A 16,328-nucleotide genomic window follows, 5' to 3' on the forward strand; every position below is an offset into this window, starting at 1 on the left:
AGATTCAATTATAACAAAAAGTCAAAAACTGAAGCTTAATTGTCCAGATATGTCCAGTGTCCATAGAAATAAGCCTGAAATGGACATATTAAAGGTCCGAGTAGAGAATTTAAGGCTGGTATGATTTTACTTATTTCAAATTATCAAATTTAGTTCTCAAGTGTTAATTCTGAAAAATCAAACAAAAAGAGTTTCATGTGGGTACCCCTTTTGGCAATTTTGGGATCTTCAACTGTTTACAAGTCTCAAATACTGATAATATACAAACACATCATGAATCAGAAACCGGAGTACACTGCCATTTCATCAAATATAAACTCAAAAAAACATTTTATCAGAAAAATGCAAATAAAATTGATCAATTGAATACTACTATTGACTTATTTATACACATCAAAGTCACCTGATAAATATATCTCGAATAAATGAACATTATTAACTAGAACCGTTCTAGCCGAAAAGAACAAGAGCGGTGCACATGCTTGCAATTGGGACGGAAATATTATCATCTAACACGTCTGTTATCGGAAGAGATTCCACCAATGTAGCCACAACTGATATCAAGGCCACTTTAAGAGTTGCTTCATCCCAGTCCAAATGCAGGTAACCAAGGATTGAGAAATAGTATAACATCCTAGGGAAGAAATAATAACATGAAGTTTCTTTCAATATATCGTACACAAATTTAGTCCTAAACTTAATTCAAAATCGCAGAAACTTAGGTTGCAGGTGGTCACAGGGTTAATTTGGACATTGGGATATTAAAGAGATATCATTACGAGTTGTACATGTAGATTAAATAATAAAAACAAGGATATGATCAATAATAACTGGTGTGTATTTAAAATAGACATACCCTATTGACAAGAGAAAACCACAGACAAACATCGAAACGCTCCCAATCCAGCTCTTCTTTCTATTGTATGGAAGCTTTGTTGAACCATATGTTCTTCCAATTATATCAGCAACTCCTAGAAAATGACAAGTAACAAAGTTTCATATCAAATGGATGTCAATTTTCCTGTAGACCCAATTAAATTATCGTTTTGTAGTATTTCTAAAAATTACCTGACCCGTCTTCTCCAAGATGAAAGTTAAAAATACTTAACAAAATATATTAACAAGGACCGATATTTTTACATTGAAGCTGGTGGTATTTGACAGCTATCAAAAAAAAAAAATCATAAAAAAATGAAAAATGAAAAACACTCCATGATCATATTAATGGTCTTAGTAGATTATCTCTGAATATGATAAATCCAATGAAAAGTTGCAGATACAAGGTGTCCAAGAATTAAATGTTCAATATTGCTTGGCGAGCCTTATTCCAGTAAGGTACTAATGGTCTGGTATCATCGATGCAAAATCAACCTGACATGCTTTTTTCTTTGCTTGTTTTTGTTTGAAATTTAATTGTGCAATCAATTCCAGTGTGGCATGTGTATGGTAAGTAACCAATCAGGATTGAAGTGGTACGTACCAGTTGGCAAGTTAACATAAAAAGATACAAGGTACTTACCATCACCACCCGTCATCATAGATAAAGAAATAATCCCAACAGGAGAATCTCGCCAGAATACCAAAACAGAAAGCAAGAGCGCCATTACATAATACAAGGGGCCCCGCAACAATTCCCTAAAGAATTAAAATAAAAAGAAAATGAAACTTACCTATATGTCGGTTAAGCTACAAAATTAAAAAAAAAAATTGAAAAGGAAGACAAAAAAGGACCGAGAGGTCTTTGTGGCACCTAGTCACGGTTATAGTACCTATAAGTATAACACAAAAATGACTTGCGCCTTGTTTTGAAAAGTTAAAAGCAAAGGCATTATTGTCCAAGGATGATTCTAGTGCACATTTAAAACTTACTGTACATCCAATTCTATAATACAATCAATGGTTTAAATTGCATAACGAAAATAGATACGCAGTTTCTATTTTTGTTTTGCAGCTTAATTAGATAGGGACAAGTGGAGCGAATTAAAAAAAAGTGTGAATCTGAGAAAAGAAAAAGGAAATTTGTAAGAATACTGATTCAAGTTATACGGAACGAAGGTTAAGTAGACGGGTCATAATAGCTCTTATGATGATTTCCGTGAAAGCTCTAATTAAGCTCCTCCTCTGAAAAATTCTAAAAATGCATGTTGTATATTTTAGGAGGCATGAACCAATAAATGCATTTTACCAAAGATTTATCCTTTAAAAATGATCAATGCACGCTTAAAAAAAATTACCGATATCTAAATTTTGTTTTCCTTGAATAAAATACTCATTTAAAATATGACTCATATACGGATATACCCTTTAAAAATCAATGGCTATGATTTTGGATGTAGCTTGGATGTACACTAGAATTATCCATTGTCAAATATAAATGATAAATAAAAACAAACAGAAAGCCCCGACATAAGGTTGAATGGAAACCCCTCACTTTTCACTATTGCAAATATGAATAACAGGTGCTTTCTACAATCTGTTCATGAATATAGATATTCTGTGGAACTTTTTGTGAATATGTAAAGGGGAAATAAATAAAGCTTACTCAGGGTTGCCTTCACGGGTAACAGATTTGATAAGAGCCTCGTCTTTAAAAAGGCGAGTACCGTAAATGATGAGCCTTGCGCAATTCAAAAGAGGTACGACAGCTGCAAAGTACCGTGCTTCAGGAGAAGAACTGCAGTTTATGTACCAACATTGTTTGAGATGGTCATCTGAGAATTTGTAACCAAATGTAATGGTACTGGCAGGTTGAGGCCAAAACCTATTAATGCACAACCTCTTTTGAAGTGTTATATATTAATAAAAATGATTTAGCCAAGTAGGTTTGTTTAACTATGTTGTATACAATTGACGCTCAAATATATAATATGTTTGTCTGTCATGATACAGCATTTACCAGGTGAGTTGCAATTAATTAATTAATTTAATTTAATTTAATTTACCTAAATATAGGCCAAGAAGACATGAAAAGAACTCCAGATAAGATATGTACAATCTTTCTGCTCAATTTCTGCTTTTCAATTAACAAAATATGAGTAACAATTTGAGTAGAAGACTGATGAGAGAGAGAGAGAGAGAGAGAGAGAGATTGAGACCTGCTGGATGAATTGGCGCCGAGTGAGGTTGTCGAAAGTATAGACGAGGACGTAAGCACCAGCCGTGACTGCAACGGTGGCAGCCGCATCCTGTAAAGCCGCCGTGTGGCGCAGTCGTACAACGGGTCTACCGAAGTGGGGCAAAGCAAAAGAGCGACACATTGAGAGGTGATTAAAATGAAAAGGGATTAGAGGAGAAATGGTTGTGTTCGAAAAGAGATTAGAGGAGAAATGGGGCACCACCAAATCCATTCTTCTCCTCTTCACTCACTCACTCACTCACTCTTCCCCTCTCTCTCGTTAACAAAATAGAGCTCTAGTGATCTGTGATCCTGATCTGTAGACTCTACTCCTACTTGAGATGTGGTCCACCTGGACCGTAATTTAATTTAAATTCAATTTAACAAATTTTTGTTGAAAAGAAAGAGAGGAGAGAAAATTGCAAATGCCTAAAGGCTGCTAGTGCTACACCTACACCTACACCTACACCTACACCTCCGCCTCCTCGGACGTTACTATTTTCATAATTACATAATGATAATTTCGATGAACATCAAATGTTAATAGAGGATAAAAATTAAAATTATATCCAAATTTAACTATTATCCACCACCATAACACTTTCATATCAATATTAGAGACCATTAATTGACATACACATATCGTGTTGTGTTCTAATTAAAATGTCGAAAGATAAACTAATCATGTTGTCACAATTAGTTATATTTAAATTAATTTATTCAACATTCATCATTTAGTCAAAATTTAACAATTATAATTGCAAATGACCTAGGGGTGCAAACGGGTCGGATATTACCCGTCCGAATCCGGATCCGTATCCGAATTTTTGCGGATTCGGATATTCGGATACGGATAGTTGCGGATTCGGATACGGATATAGATTTTTTTTATGCGGATTCGGATACGGATACGGGTTGAGTTTCGGAATCGGATACGGATACGGATACGGATAATTATCCGGATCCGGATATTTTAATTTTTCGGATATCCGGATAGGAATATGCTAGCATGATATGCATAGCATAGATACCCTCCATGCAACAGCTTGGATTTCGAGTTTTCAAAATCCTAATGGTCGATCCGAACCGTTCATCTTGTTCTCCATATTAATATATGTTTGAAGACCAAATTTTACATTTTTTGGAATTTTTTTACTATTTCTTTAGATTTATTGAAAATCGCTGTTTTCAGCAAATCTGGACCATAAAAAACAGCAATTTTCAATAAATCTAAAAAAATAGTAAAAAAATTCTAAAAAATGTAAAATTTGGTCTCCAAACACATATTAATATGGAGAACAAGATGAACGGTTCGGATCGACCATTAGGATTTTGAAAACTCGAAATCCGAGCCGTTGCATGGAGGGGTTCTATGCTATGCATAGCATGCTAGCATATTCCATCCGGATATGTTAAGATTTGAGAAAAAAAATTTGTGTCTATTTATCTTTTGTATTAGAATATCTTTTGTGTTGGTATTTTTAATTAAAGGTATAGTTATGTTGGTGAATTTTAGTTAATCAGATATATATTTTGTAATGGTGTAACAAGTTAATTAGATATATATTTTGAATTAGAAATCCGAATTATATTCGTATCTGTATTCGTATCCGAAAATATCCGATCCGTATCTGTATCCGTTTAATATCCGATCCGTATCTGGTTACTATCCGATCCGTATCCGTATCCGAAAAAAAAATACGGATACGGATATGGGTTGAGCACTATCCGATCCGTTTGCACCCCTAAAATGACCACATACTTTGCCATAACCATTTGTCCCGCTCTACTCTCACATCTTTCACCAGAGAAGCACCTTTCTAATTGTCTGCAACTATGGAGCTAAATTTTATGGAGAAATGAAAAAATAATAATAATAATAATAATTTCTCTGTTCAGTCTACATAGGTATAAGTGTTGTAAATAACGGTATGTGATTAAAAATAAGGGTAATTATAATATCCCCCACCTATCCATCCCCCATTCATCCCCCAACTAACTAACTTTCTATTTTAACTATAACTACCATTTCTAACAACCTTTATTTTTTTTCTCTTTCTTTTCCACATTCATCTTCTTTTTTCACTTCCACCTTCTTCTCCCACCTCCGCCTCTACCTCCCTCTGCCACCTCCGCCTCCTCCTCCGCCTCCATTTTTCCATCGATAAGCTCTCTCCCTCTCCCTCTCCCACCTCGAAATAGTAAATACGACAAGCTCCCTCCCTCTCATACCTCAACCTCCGCCTCCGCCTCCGCCTCCGCCTCCGCCTCCGCCTCCGCCTCCATTTTTTCCATCTATGCCTGCAGCTCCCGCTCCAACGGACGTTCTGCCGGAGATCATCCATCACTTCATCCCAATCAAGCACGCCTCTGCCGGGATTGAATACTTCAACATGTATGAATGAATACTTGAGCATGCCTCTGTCGGGTCAGATCCACCACTGTCAACCGTATCAAAATATTTTTGTATCTGTGAATGAAATTAATCTCTTTCATGTCTATGTTCTCTTTCCTCATAAAGTAGAGAGTTATTTGCAAAGAATAAAACTTTATTAATGATGAATTATGCTACTGTGTACTAACAAATGATATAAATTTTTTTTTGAAAAAAATAGATGTATACGAATGAATACTTGATGTCTTAGAATGAATACTTCAATGCGTATGAATGAATACTTAATATCTTAGGTATGAATATTTGCGTGACAAGATATGAATACTTGTACAACAGATAACTCGAAAGTATATCATCATGTATGAAAGATAAAATTGTGTAGAAAACATTCGTGATTTTAGATTTGCAAAATTTCTCACAAATCGTCAGAAATATTGTTTAAATTGATCAGAGAAGAAAAAACCATCTCTAAAAACGTGTAAAATATGGATGAGTGATGTGTCAAGTTTTTGTATTTACACTTGCACGACGATGATGAATACTTTCACGATGAGATATGAATATTTGCGTGATGAGATATGAATACTTGTGCAACGGACAACTCGAAAGTATGTCATCATGGATATCATTTGAAAGATAAAATTATGTAAAAAATATTTGTGGTTTTAAATTTGCAAAATTCATCACAGATCGTCAGAAATATTGGTTAGATTGAACGGAGAAAAAAAAATCATCTCTAAAAACATGTAAAAGATGGATGAGTGATGTGTTAAGTTTTTCTATTTGCACTTGCACAGTGAGGATGAATACTTTATCGATAAGAATGAATACTTGTACAACGGACAACTCGAAAATATTTCATCATGGATCTCATTTGAAAGATAAAATTATGTATAAAATATTTGTGGTTTTAGATTTGCAAAATTCCTCACCGATCGTAAGAAATATTGATTACATTGAACGGAGAAAAAAAAACCACCTCTAAAAACGTGTCCAGTTTTTTTTTTTAAATACTTGATATCTTATGTATGAATACTTGATGTGTTATAGATGAATACTTAATGCATTATATATGAATACTTGCGCGCGTCAGTTGTAAATTTTTTTAAATATTAGATGGTCCTCAAATGGTAAGTGGCCCCCCTAAGTAGTTAGTAGTTATTTAAGTAGTTAATGACTGGAAGATAAATGGGGGATTATTACGGGGATAGCTAGGTGCTCCCTAAAAATAATCATCGTCAATTACTAATCAACCGACTAAACGGACTTTTTTTACAACAGTGGTGCATTTGGATGCTCAGAGAATAGAGCTATTCTCAGAATAGCGGAGCTATTCTCAGAAGAGGGTCATCCAAACGTGAAACGAAGATTAAGAATAGCTCCGGATTAGCTCTATTCCGCTATTCCGTGAAAACGTTGGGTTAGCGATTTAGCACCCGCAAGAATAGCGATTTAGCACCCGCTGGCCTTTGCTATTCCTAACATACAATCCAAACAACATTTCTACTAATTCGGAATAGCCAAAGTTAGTGTTATTCTTGAATCTCTTGGGTTAGCACTATTCTCAATCACTAACCCAAAAATCGCTATTCTTGCACTAATCCTTGCACGATCCAAACGCACCTAAATGAATGAGTGTTAAAATTAAGATTTCTCCGTTGGCCGTTGGCTGTTGGCTGTTGCATCTTCAACACCAAGGCAGAGGCAGTAGTCACGTGGGTGGGCCCTGCATACTTGTTTTGCTGCTTTTGCCAGACGAAATCGGTCCTAAAGTAACTCATATTTTGAGTTTCGATCATCACCGTCCGATCTGCTCGGAAAATAATCGGACTGAAGTAGATTCTGATCGGAAGGTTATGATATAAACACAAAATGTGTTTACTGTAGGGGATTGTGAGAGCCCCTATGACATAACGTGATTCAAATCCAATCCAGTTGAGGACCAGTCTGGGTTTGTTAGTTCCGAGGCGGCTGGACGAACCGCACGCTTTCCCGTGAGAAATTTACTTCCTTCACTATTCATGTCTACCATTTTTTACTTAGCATTGGATTCACTTAAATATATATTTAATGGATTTGGCTAATATGCTATAGGTGGTTAAGAGGCCTCCCGTACTACAGCTCAATATTCGACTTTTCAAAATCCTAACGGTCGATCCGAACCGTTCATTTTGTTCTCCATATTAATATGTGTTTGGAGACCAAATTTTATATTTTTTGGAAATTTTTTACTATTTTTTTAGATTTATTGAATATCGCTGTTTTTTATGGTCCAGATTTGTCTGAAAAACAGCGATTTTCAATAAATCTAAAAAAATAGTAAAAAATTTCCAAAAAATGTAAAATTTGGTCTCCAAACACATATTAATATGGAGAACAAGATGAACGGTTCGGATCGACCGTTAAAATTTTGAAAAGTCGAATATTGAGCCGTAGCACGGGAGGCCTCTTAGCTACCCATAGCACCGTAGCCAAGTCCTATATTTAATATTTATCAAAATTTTAAAATAAAATCTTTTTCCTTTTAAAATAAAATTATATGCTCTCAACTATTTAGATAAGTGACGAAATTTACGTCGATTTAAAATTTTATTAGATTCAAATTTGATACACTTGTTTCAACAATTTTATTTTCTAATTTAAATAATATTTTTTAAATATCAAATTGATGTTCATAAATATTAGATATATTACAACTATTTTATATTAAACTCTTAAAAGTAAATGGAAATATATATTTTTTTTATTAAGGTCACGAAGAAACGAGACTGCTGCAAAGTAAAATTAAAAATTGTTAGACTTGAATGGTTTTGTTTATACTTGGTCAGCTCGTCGCATCTGATTGAACCGTAAAAATCCGTAAGTAGTCGTAGAAGTGAGATGTGGGTTGCTCTTATTCCAATTTCCAAGCAATGGAGTTTCCACCGACAATCTCTGATCTTCTTGCAACTGTGCATTTTTTATTCGACTCCCAATTCGTCGTTGCACATCTCAATAACTCTAATTTTGATTCGGTTATATCAGAACAATATCGTATAAATTTAATAATATTTTTAAAAATTAATTTTTTTTATTTACAAAGTATGAATATTTTGAAAGGTAAATTATTTTGTTTTATTTGCAAAGTATGAAGATTTTGAAAGGTGATTAGTTTCGAGAAAAATCAAATAGTAAAAAGGTTTTTGGGTTGCTAAGTATGCATGTCGCATACTTACCCTTTATTTTAATCGATCAAACTTAATCAAATTCTCCTTCTTCATTTTAGCCATCTCTATGAATTGAAAGTTTTTATTTTATCCATTAAATTTTTTAATTATTACATAAATTAATACTATTAGTCTCTCCTTGTAAAATGAAATTATATGACATCTATTCATCTAACTCTTTCTATTTCAATTTTCTAATGCCGTCTCTTCATTGAACATAAATAGATAAATTTTTTATGAGAAGATATGAGTTTTTAATTATAAATAAATAATTTGTTCTCTGTATGTACAAAAGCACATAATAAGAGTTTTCTTTCTTTATATTTATACAGTGTGCAATTAATAGTTTTTTTTTTCATTTAAAGTAGGGATGAAAAAGGGATAAAATCATATTTATATCTTTTTTTTTCGGATACATATATAGATTGAATATTAACCGGATATGGATACAAATATGGATCTGATCGAATATTTATTAAAACAATATAAAAAATACCCAAGTTCATAATATTTATCTCCTTATAATAGTAAATAACATAATTTTTTCATAATATATATCTAATATTTGAATATGGATAATTAAAATATAAAATCATATTCATATTCATATTTACACGTATATTCAGAAATAAGATATCCACATTTAATTTTTAAAAATATAAATAAAATATTATCAATACCGTTTTCACTCCTAATTCAGAATTAGCCCCTTGGGCAGCAATTAAGAGTGTTGCTTTGGGTAAGAGGGATCGTTTCGTATGTATCATCATGCCGAATTGCCGATAGTCGATAGATATAGATATAGATATAGATATATATATTAGAGGAGGGTTCAAATGCCTCCATTACGCCTCCATTTTTTAAAACTTTAATAACTCAAAAATTTAAAACTTAAAAGTCAAAATAAAACCGTTGGATATGATCTATGTCATTTTATTTATGCACATGTAAAAAATTATGGCATTTCAATTTTATTTTGATTGTCATCAAGAGTTTTGTAAAAAATGCATTAATGTGGATGATTTCTAGACGTTGATTTTTGAACTTATTGATTCACATTAAAACAAAATTGAAATGTGATAATTTTTTATGAGCATATAGAGAAAATAACATAGATGACATCTAACGGTTTTATTTTGACTTTTAAGTTTTATATTTTGAGTTATTAAAGTTTTAAAAAATGAAAAAATGGAGGCATTTGAACACTCCTCTATATATTAATAATAAAGTATTGGAAAAGCAAACGCACCGTTTAAATACCATACTCTAGTCTCTAGTCTCTAGTCTACAGTACGTGATGTAACCGACGTCGTAACTTTCTCTTCTGTGCAGAAAGAAGATAACAGATTCACTCATTATTCAATCCATTTCACATTGCCGAAAAGTGAGAACCCGTTCGTTACATTCCCTTTTGATTAATGCACAATTGCACATGGTGACATGCATGTGCACCGCTTTCTCTTTCTGTTCCAGGTTCATATATATATTTTCACCAAACACAAAATACGTACGCCTACGCCTGTCAACTAATTAACTTCTAATATAAGAACGAACTCGTATATATATATATATATATATATATTTATATATTTATTCGCATTTTAATTACATGCATGGCTAATTAAATCAATTTCTTTCTTTTTCTAAAAAAAACTATAAAGAGCAAAGAAAAATGTTTTAACAGAACTGTGTTAAACGGCATATTCCTATTGCCTATTGGTAACGAATAAAAAAGGTTGAACGATTGTAACTTTACACAATCCCCCCCAAAAGTTACATTAAATATTGTAACGACCCCCCACACCCTTTCAAATCTTATTTAAACCGTCCCTTGATTCATGTCCCAACTCGCTCACCATCAAAGCCAAAATAGCAAAGAAAAATGAATTCTCTAACCCTATCCATGGCATTGCCATTCCTCCTCTTCATATCCCTTTCTACCGCTCTCTCTCACGATTTCTCCATCATAAATCATAACCCAATAATCCGCGCTGAATCCGAAGTGCGCGAACTGTTCCATTTATGGCTTTCCGGCCACCAAAAATCATACAACGCATTGGGAGAGAAAGAGAAACGCTTTTCCATCTTCAAAGACAATTTGATGTTCATCGATGCACACAATTCCAATCCCAACCACACGTACCAACTTGGGCTGAACCGGTTCGCTGACATGACCAACGAGGAGTTCAGGCGCCATCTTGGTCTGAGAAGTGGTGCTGCGCTCGAGAGGAAGAACCATGCAGCAAATGGAGAGGCAACTCATGAAGGTGTTGCTGCTTTACCTGATTCCATCGATTGGAGGGATCATGGCGCTGTTGCTGCTGTCAAAGATCAAGGAAGTTGTGGTACGTTTTCTCTCTCTTTTTTAATTGTTGCACATACGTCCTTTTATTTATCAATAAATATATTTTTTGCGCTGTTGTAATATGAATATAGTTTTAATTGAACTCCTTAAAAAAACAAAAATAATATTGAGGTTTATTATGCAATTATCCCTCGCAAGTTATATTTGCGTTCATTACCTTTCTTACGCTCGAAGCAAGGACGAAGGTGGTGTGGCACAAGTTATGGATTTGAAGGTATCGTACTGATATTAATTCGGTGTGGCGGTTGAATTTTTGGTAGTTTTCGGACTCCCTACACCGGAGTCTACACGCAAAAGAGAAATAGAAAAGTCCCTCGTCTTTATCGGGACTCTTTCGGTCATTTGTTTTTCGGCCCTTTTTAACTTTTTTCGCTCACCGGTATCCATAAACTGTACATGTCCATTTTTGGATAAACGTTAGAACAGAACGGAACATAGGGGTTTCCTTCGTCTCCGTTTCGGAATGAATGGAGAAAAGAGATAGTGCTAAAAAAGGAATATACTTGACTTAATTGGCACCGCGCGTGATTTGGTTGAACTCGAAGGCGCCGTTGGAACTGACGACGACTCCTGTCCTGTCCTGTCCTTATCTCGTATTGGACGGATGCCGGAAGATGCATTGAGATTCGTGCTAAGTCCATTTTCTTTGACAAAAGCAATCATTATAATTTTTAAATGCTGTTGTACCTTCTGTTAAATAATTAATACTTAAATATGACACGTCGCTGAGACTGTTAGTTGTTTGAATGGTAGCATAGAATATATCACAGACTCATAATTTAAAATGGCAATAATTATCTTAATAATCGCTGGCAAAAAGAACAAATATATTTATCAAAAGCACCTCTCGTGTAATCCAAGTGACTGTAAAAAAAATATCTGCTCACACAGGAAATTAAACTTGCGTGGTGAAATAGTGCTAATTAATATATTTTTGGGTAAATGCAGGGAGCTGCTGGGCATTTTCCACAATAGCAGCTGTGGAGGGGATAAACAAGATAGTGACAGGAGAGCTGATCTCGCTGTCAGAACAGGAGCTTGTCGACTGTGACGGCACCAGTAACCAGGGCTGCAACGGTGGCTTGATGGACGACGCCTTTGACTTCATTGTCAAGAATGGTGGCATTGACACTGAGAAGGACTATCCCTATTCTGCACGTGACGGCAAGTGCGACATACTCAGGGTACTTATGATGAATTTGACATTGCAATTTACTCTTCTTTTGTGTTCAATCGATCTCTGTTGGTATTAACATTAATTGTGTAATTCATCTGGGCAGAAAAATTCCAAGGTGGTGTCGATAGACGGCTACAAAGATGTGCCACAGAATGATGAGGAGGCGCTAAAGAAAGCAGTGGCCCAACAGCCTGTCAGTGTAGCAATTGAGGCTGGTGGTCGCCAGTTCCAGCTCTACAGCTCTGTGAGGCTTTATTTAATAATTAATATTGATCTTTTTATTTCATTTCCTTCCAAAATTTTGAAGCACTTCTAGCAGTACCCATCCTTAATTATATATATATATATTTTTTTTTGTAAATCTGTCAGGGTGTATTCACTGGTCGTTGTGGAACTGACCTAGATCATGGTGTGGTGGCAGTGGGCTATGGCACTGAGAATGGGGTTGACTACTGGATTGTTCGCAACTCGTGGGGCCCACACTGGGGCGAGAATGGCTATATCAGGATGCAACGCAACGTGGGTTCTGCTGCCTCTGCCGGCAAGTGTGGTATCGCTTCCATGGCCTCATATCCTATTAAGAAAGGAAGCAACCCTCCCCCGACTCCTGGCAATGCCCCACCTTCCCCTTCCCCTTCCGAGCCTGTCAAGTGTAGCAAGTACACTACTTGCCCGGCCGGAAGCACATGCTGCTGCATGTACCAGTGGGGCCGCAAATGCTTTGGGTGGGGATGCTGCCCGATGGAAAGTGCTGTTTGCTGCGCTGACCGCACTAGCTGCTGCCCGAGTGACTACCCTGTTTGCAATGCCAAGGAAAATACCTGCTTGATAGTATGTTATTTTCTCTCCTTTTTTGTTTCCTTGGAAAGAAATATGGGATTACTTTACCTGATTGGTACTTAAAAACTGGTCCAACTGGTATTAAGTAATCTGTGGGTTAACTCTTTAGTTTTGCAACCTTGATCCTTGGCTATGTATATGCTCTCTAATTTCTCCAAAATTTTAGATACTAATTTATATATAATAAAAATTGAATGCAGAGCAAGGGAAATAAAATGGGAATCAAGGCACTCCGTCGCACCCCGGCAAATTACCATTTTTCAATGACCAGGTCTGAGCAGAGCATTGCTGTGGAATGATTTCTAGGCTATCGCTGCGCGCATCAGCCTCTATTTGGATTCCGATTTACAGAGTCGATTATTGTAGCACCACGTTACTATTGATGGAATGCTCTTGTACATACAACTTCTCTAATGTATCAATGATCAATATTGTATCTTCAATTTGATATGAAATGAATTTGTCTTCTGCTTTATTTTGGGAAATGATGTGTTGATTTTTTGGGAAATGATGTGTTGATTTTTTGGGAATGCATGACGATTAGATTTTATGAAGCTCTAATTAGTTACCCAAATTGAAAGTACAAAACCACAAAGTTTAGATGTATAAAATGATTGAAATTAAAGAAAAGAGTAACTATTATCTTTCAAAATTATTTCATATAACCTTAGAGAGATGCATATATTATGGCAAACACGTACAGGAGCCTACTTATACATCATATATATAATGAAATAGAGAGTTTACGTGGATGAGACCCAAAAAGCCTTGATCCATACAGACAGTTTACAAATGATAGATGTTATATCGATCTTAGGCAGTTTTGTATCAATTTCCGCCTTTCCCCTTTTCAGGTTGGTTTAAGGTTGCATGGTGAGGCAGGAAAGGCATTGGAGGGTTGTGGTCAAAATGCGAAAACCAATCATTGTAACAAGTTGTACTGTTATGTCGACCCGGATGTGCTTCACATGGCATGTATGGCACCAAGGGGCATAACTTGGGAAGAGTTGAGAACCAAGCACATTCTTTGAATGGCCTTTGATGTGGCAATCCCACTATGCAATTCCTACGTACATCGAGGACATTGGTGTGCAATAGATCCCAGCAACTGGCTCCAAGTGCTGTGAAGTAGTTGTCAGACAGCGATAAGTTTACCAGATTTCCTGTTTTGGCCAACTGGCATACTACATCTGGTACATATCCATATAAGTAATTTTGTGCAAGGTTTAGCTGCTGAACATTACTTAGGCAACCAAAAGATAGTGGGATGGGGCCGGTTAACCTATTCGTTCCGGCATCAAACACATCAATATCTCTCAAGTATCCAATCTCATAAGGTAAACAACCTGACAGTTGATTATTTAAAAAGAGCACTTCAAGAAGTGTTCTTGATGTGTTGCATATCGAGACCGGGATGGGACCAGTGAAGCGGTTGTTGGCCAATGTTAGGTACTCAACCGGTGAACTACCAAGGTTTGATGGAATGCTCGAGTCGAAGAAGTTATTATTGAGAAATAGCGCCTCATAGCCAATTAGGAAAATGGGAGAAGGAACGGGTCCTTGCAAGTAGTTAAAACGAAGGTCGAGGAATGCAAGGCCGCTTAACGGCACTACATTGTTTGGAAATGCACCGGAAAAGTTGTTGTTACTAAGATCGAGTTCATAGAAGTACGGCAATCCTAAAAGGTTGGGGACGGTGCCTGAGAAGTTGTTTGAGTTGGCATGGAAAAGCGCAAGGTCAGGGAAACCATTTATAAAACCATCGATTGTCGGTGCGGCGAGGTGAAAGCCGTTGAAATCAATGGAAGCAATTGTGAGGCCATCGGCACCCGGTGGGGTGTCACAAAAGAATCCTCTATACGTGTTGATGTCATCATTGTCACAAATTGTAGCACCGACCCATGTTTTGGTGATGTGTAGGGGATCATCTGTTATAGTGAGCTTGAAGGCTTGGATGACAAGGTATGCTTGGTATTGTTTGAAGTTTGGGAAGTCGTATCGGTTCAATGGCAGGCTGGGACAAGGGGCTTGATCCGAGTCATTGGATTGAGCTTTTATTAGGCTGGTACAAGGGGGTGGAGCCGAGTCATAGGATTGAGCTTTTAGTTGGCCGGCGGAGAAGGAGAAAATGAAGAGAGTAATGGCAAGGAGCTTTAAAGGTGACATTAGTATCATAAATTGTACTATTCTTTTTTATGTTGGTGTTGAATGAAGATAATTAAGGTGATATATATATATATATATATAGAGAGAGAGAGAGAGAGAGAGAGAGTGCAAATGGCAATGCGGAGGAAGTAGTGGATATATTGGTTAGACAGTCTTCATCAAACAAAATTAATTTCAATTTCTGAGTGGAGGCACCTTACCTTAATTTGTTAAAGTATAAGTATGTATGTATATAATATATGTATTGTCCAAGAATTAGTTCCGAGTCCTTTAATTATATATGCTAAAATATAATGGTCACAGCCTTTTTATCATGTTGGAAATTAATGATGTACGTAGCACACCAATTAAGCACAAATAGAATGAAAATTTGCATATATAATTAAGCACGTCACTCATGAAATTAAGTAAATCAGTTTCAACAATTAAATTGAATTCGACTACGCGTAATAACTTAGTCTAAATCACAACAACAATAATATATAATAAGAATGATGGTAATAGTGATAATTAAACAAAATAATAGTAATAGTTTTGTCCTTGTTTTGTTTAGTTTATTGGCATACATATGAATATATGATATGATGATGATATGGTCCTTGTAAGGCATTACAATGGTGCATGTATACGTAGTGGAGTTTTAACAATCATGGCGCACCAATCCGCCATTTTATAAAAAAAAAACAAAAAAAAAAAGATAAAAAGGCAACTCACAAGTTCCTCTGATCTGGTCTCCTAACACATAATTCATTTAATTTCTTCTCCTCACTTCCTCTTTAAACTCCATTTTCTTTTATTTAACATTATATATAGTACTGGTATACCTTTCATACAACCATCAGGGCTAGCTACAGTCGATTGGTGCTGAGTTTTCTTATTTAACTTTCTAATTATTTCAGATTTTCTTATGGAACTTTATAAATATATATACATATATCACTAAAAAGGACAAACTAATTAATTGTTTTGACTCACTATAGTATATATAGAGAGAGTATAGAGAGATTGAGAGAGAGTTTGGCTCAACATTATGCACTGGAGCATGATGAGCACCTAAACATGCA

The 16,328-nt window shown here is 35.5% G+C and overlaps 3 protein-coding genes across 3 annotated transcripts; 1 reads left to right on the forward strand and 2 right to left on the reverse strand.

Annotated features, from left to right (window-relative positions):
- Positions 1–191: 191 nt before the first annotated feature.
- Positions 192–3,404, reverse strand: LOC144567847 (putative phytol kinase 1, chloroplastic). The gene is made up of 7 exons (XM_078318044.1): positions 3,096–3,404; positions 2,943–3,010; positions 2,543–2,674; positions 1,520–1,635; positions 857–971; positions 459–634; positions 192–289 (listed from the first exon to the last, which is right to left on the reverse strand). Exons 1-7 carry the CDS (start codon positions 3,345–3,347, stop codon positions 279–281), a joined length of 870 nt encoding a protein of 289 aa, XP_078174170.1. The 5' UTR covers positions 3,348–3,404; the 3' UTR covers positions 192–278.
- Positions 3,405–10,561: 7,157 nt separating this feature from the next.
- On the forward strand, positions 10,562–13,583 carry LOC144567766 (low-temperature-induced cysteine proteinase-like). Its single transcript, XM_078317942.1, has 5 exons — positions 10,562–11,061; positions 12,030–12,265; positions 12,362–12,502; positions 12,628–13,089; positions 13,299–13,583. Exons 1-5 carry the CDS (start codon positions 10,599–10,601, stop codon positions 13,395–13,397), a joined length of 1,401 nt encoding a protein of 466 aa, XP_078174068.1. The 5' UTR covers positions 10,562–10,598; the 3' UTR covers positions 13,398–13,583.
- A 198-nt stretch (positions 13,584–13,781) lies between these two features.
- LOC144548505 (uncharacterized protein At4g06744-like) lies at positions 13,782–15,264 on the reverse strand. Its single transcript, XM_078297196.1, has one exon. It carries the CDS (start codon positions 15,262–15,264, stop codon positions 13,927–13,929), a length of 1,338 nt encoding a protein of 445 aa, XP_078153322.1. The 3' UTR covers positions 13,782–13,926.
- Between the last annotated feature and the right edge of the window lie 1,064 nt (positions 15,265–16,328).

This window comes from Carex rostrata, chromosome 2, assembly GCF_964058835.1.
Source record: "Carex rostrata chromosome 2, lpCarRost1.2, whole genome shotgun sequence".
NCBI classification, from domain to species: domain Eukaryota; kingdom Viridiplantae; phylum Streptophyta; class Magnoliopsida; order Poales; family Cyperaceae; genus Carex; species Carex rostrata.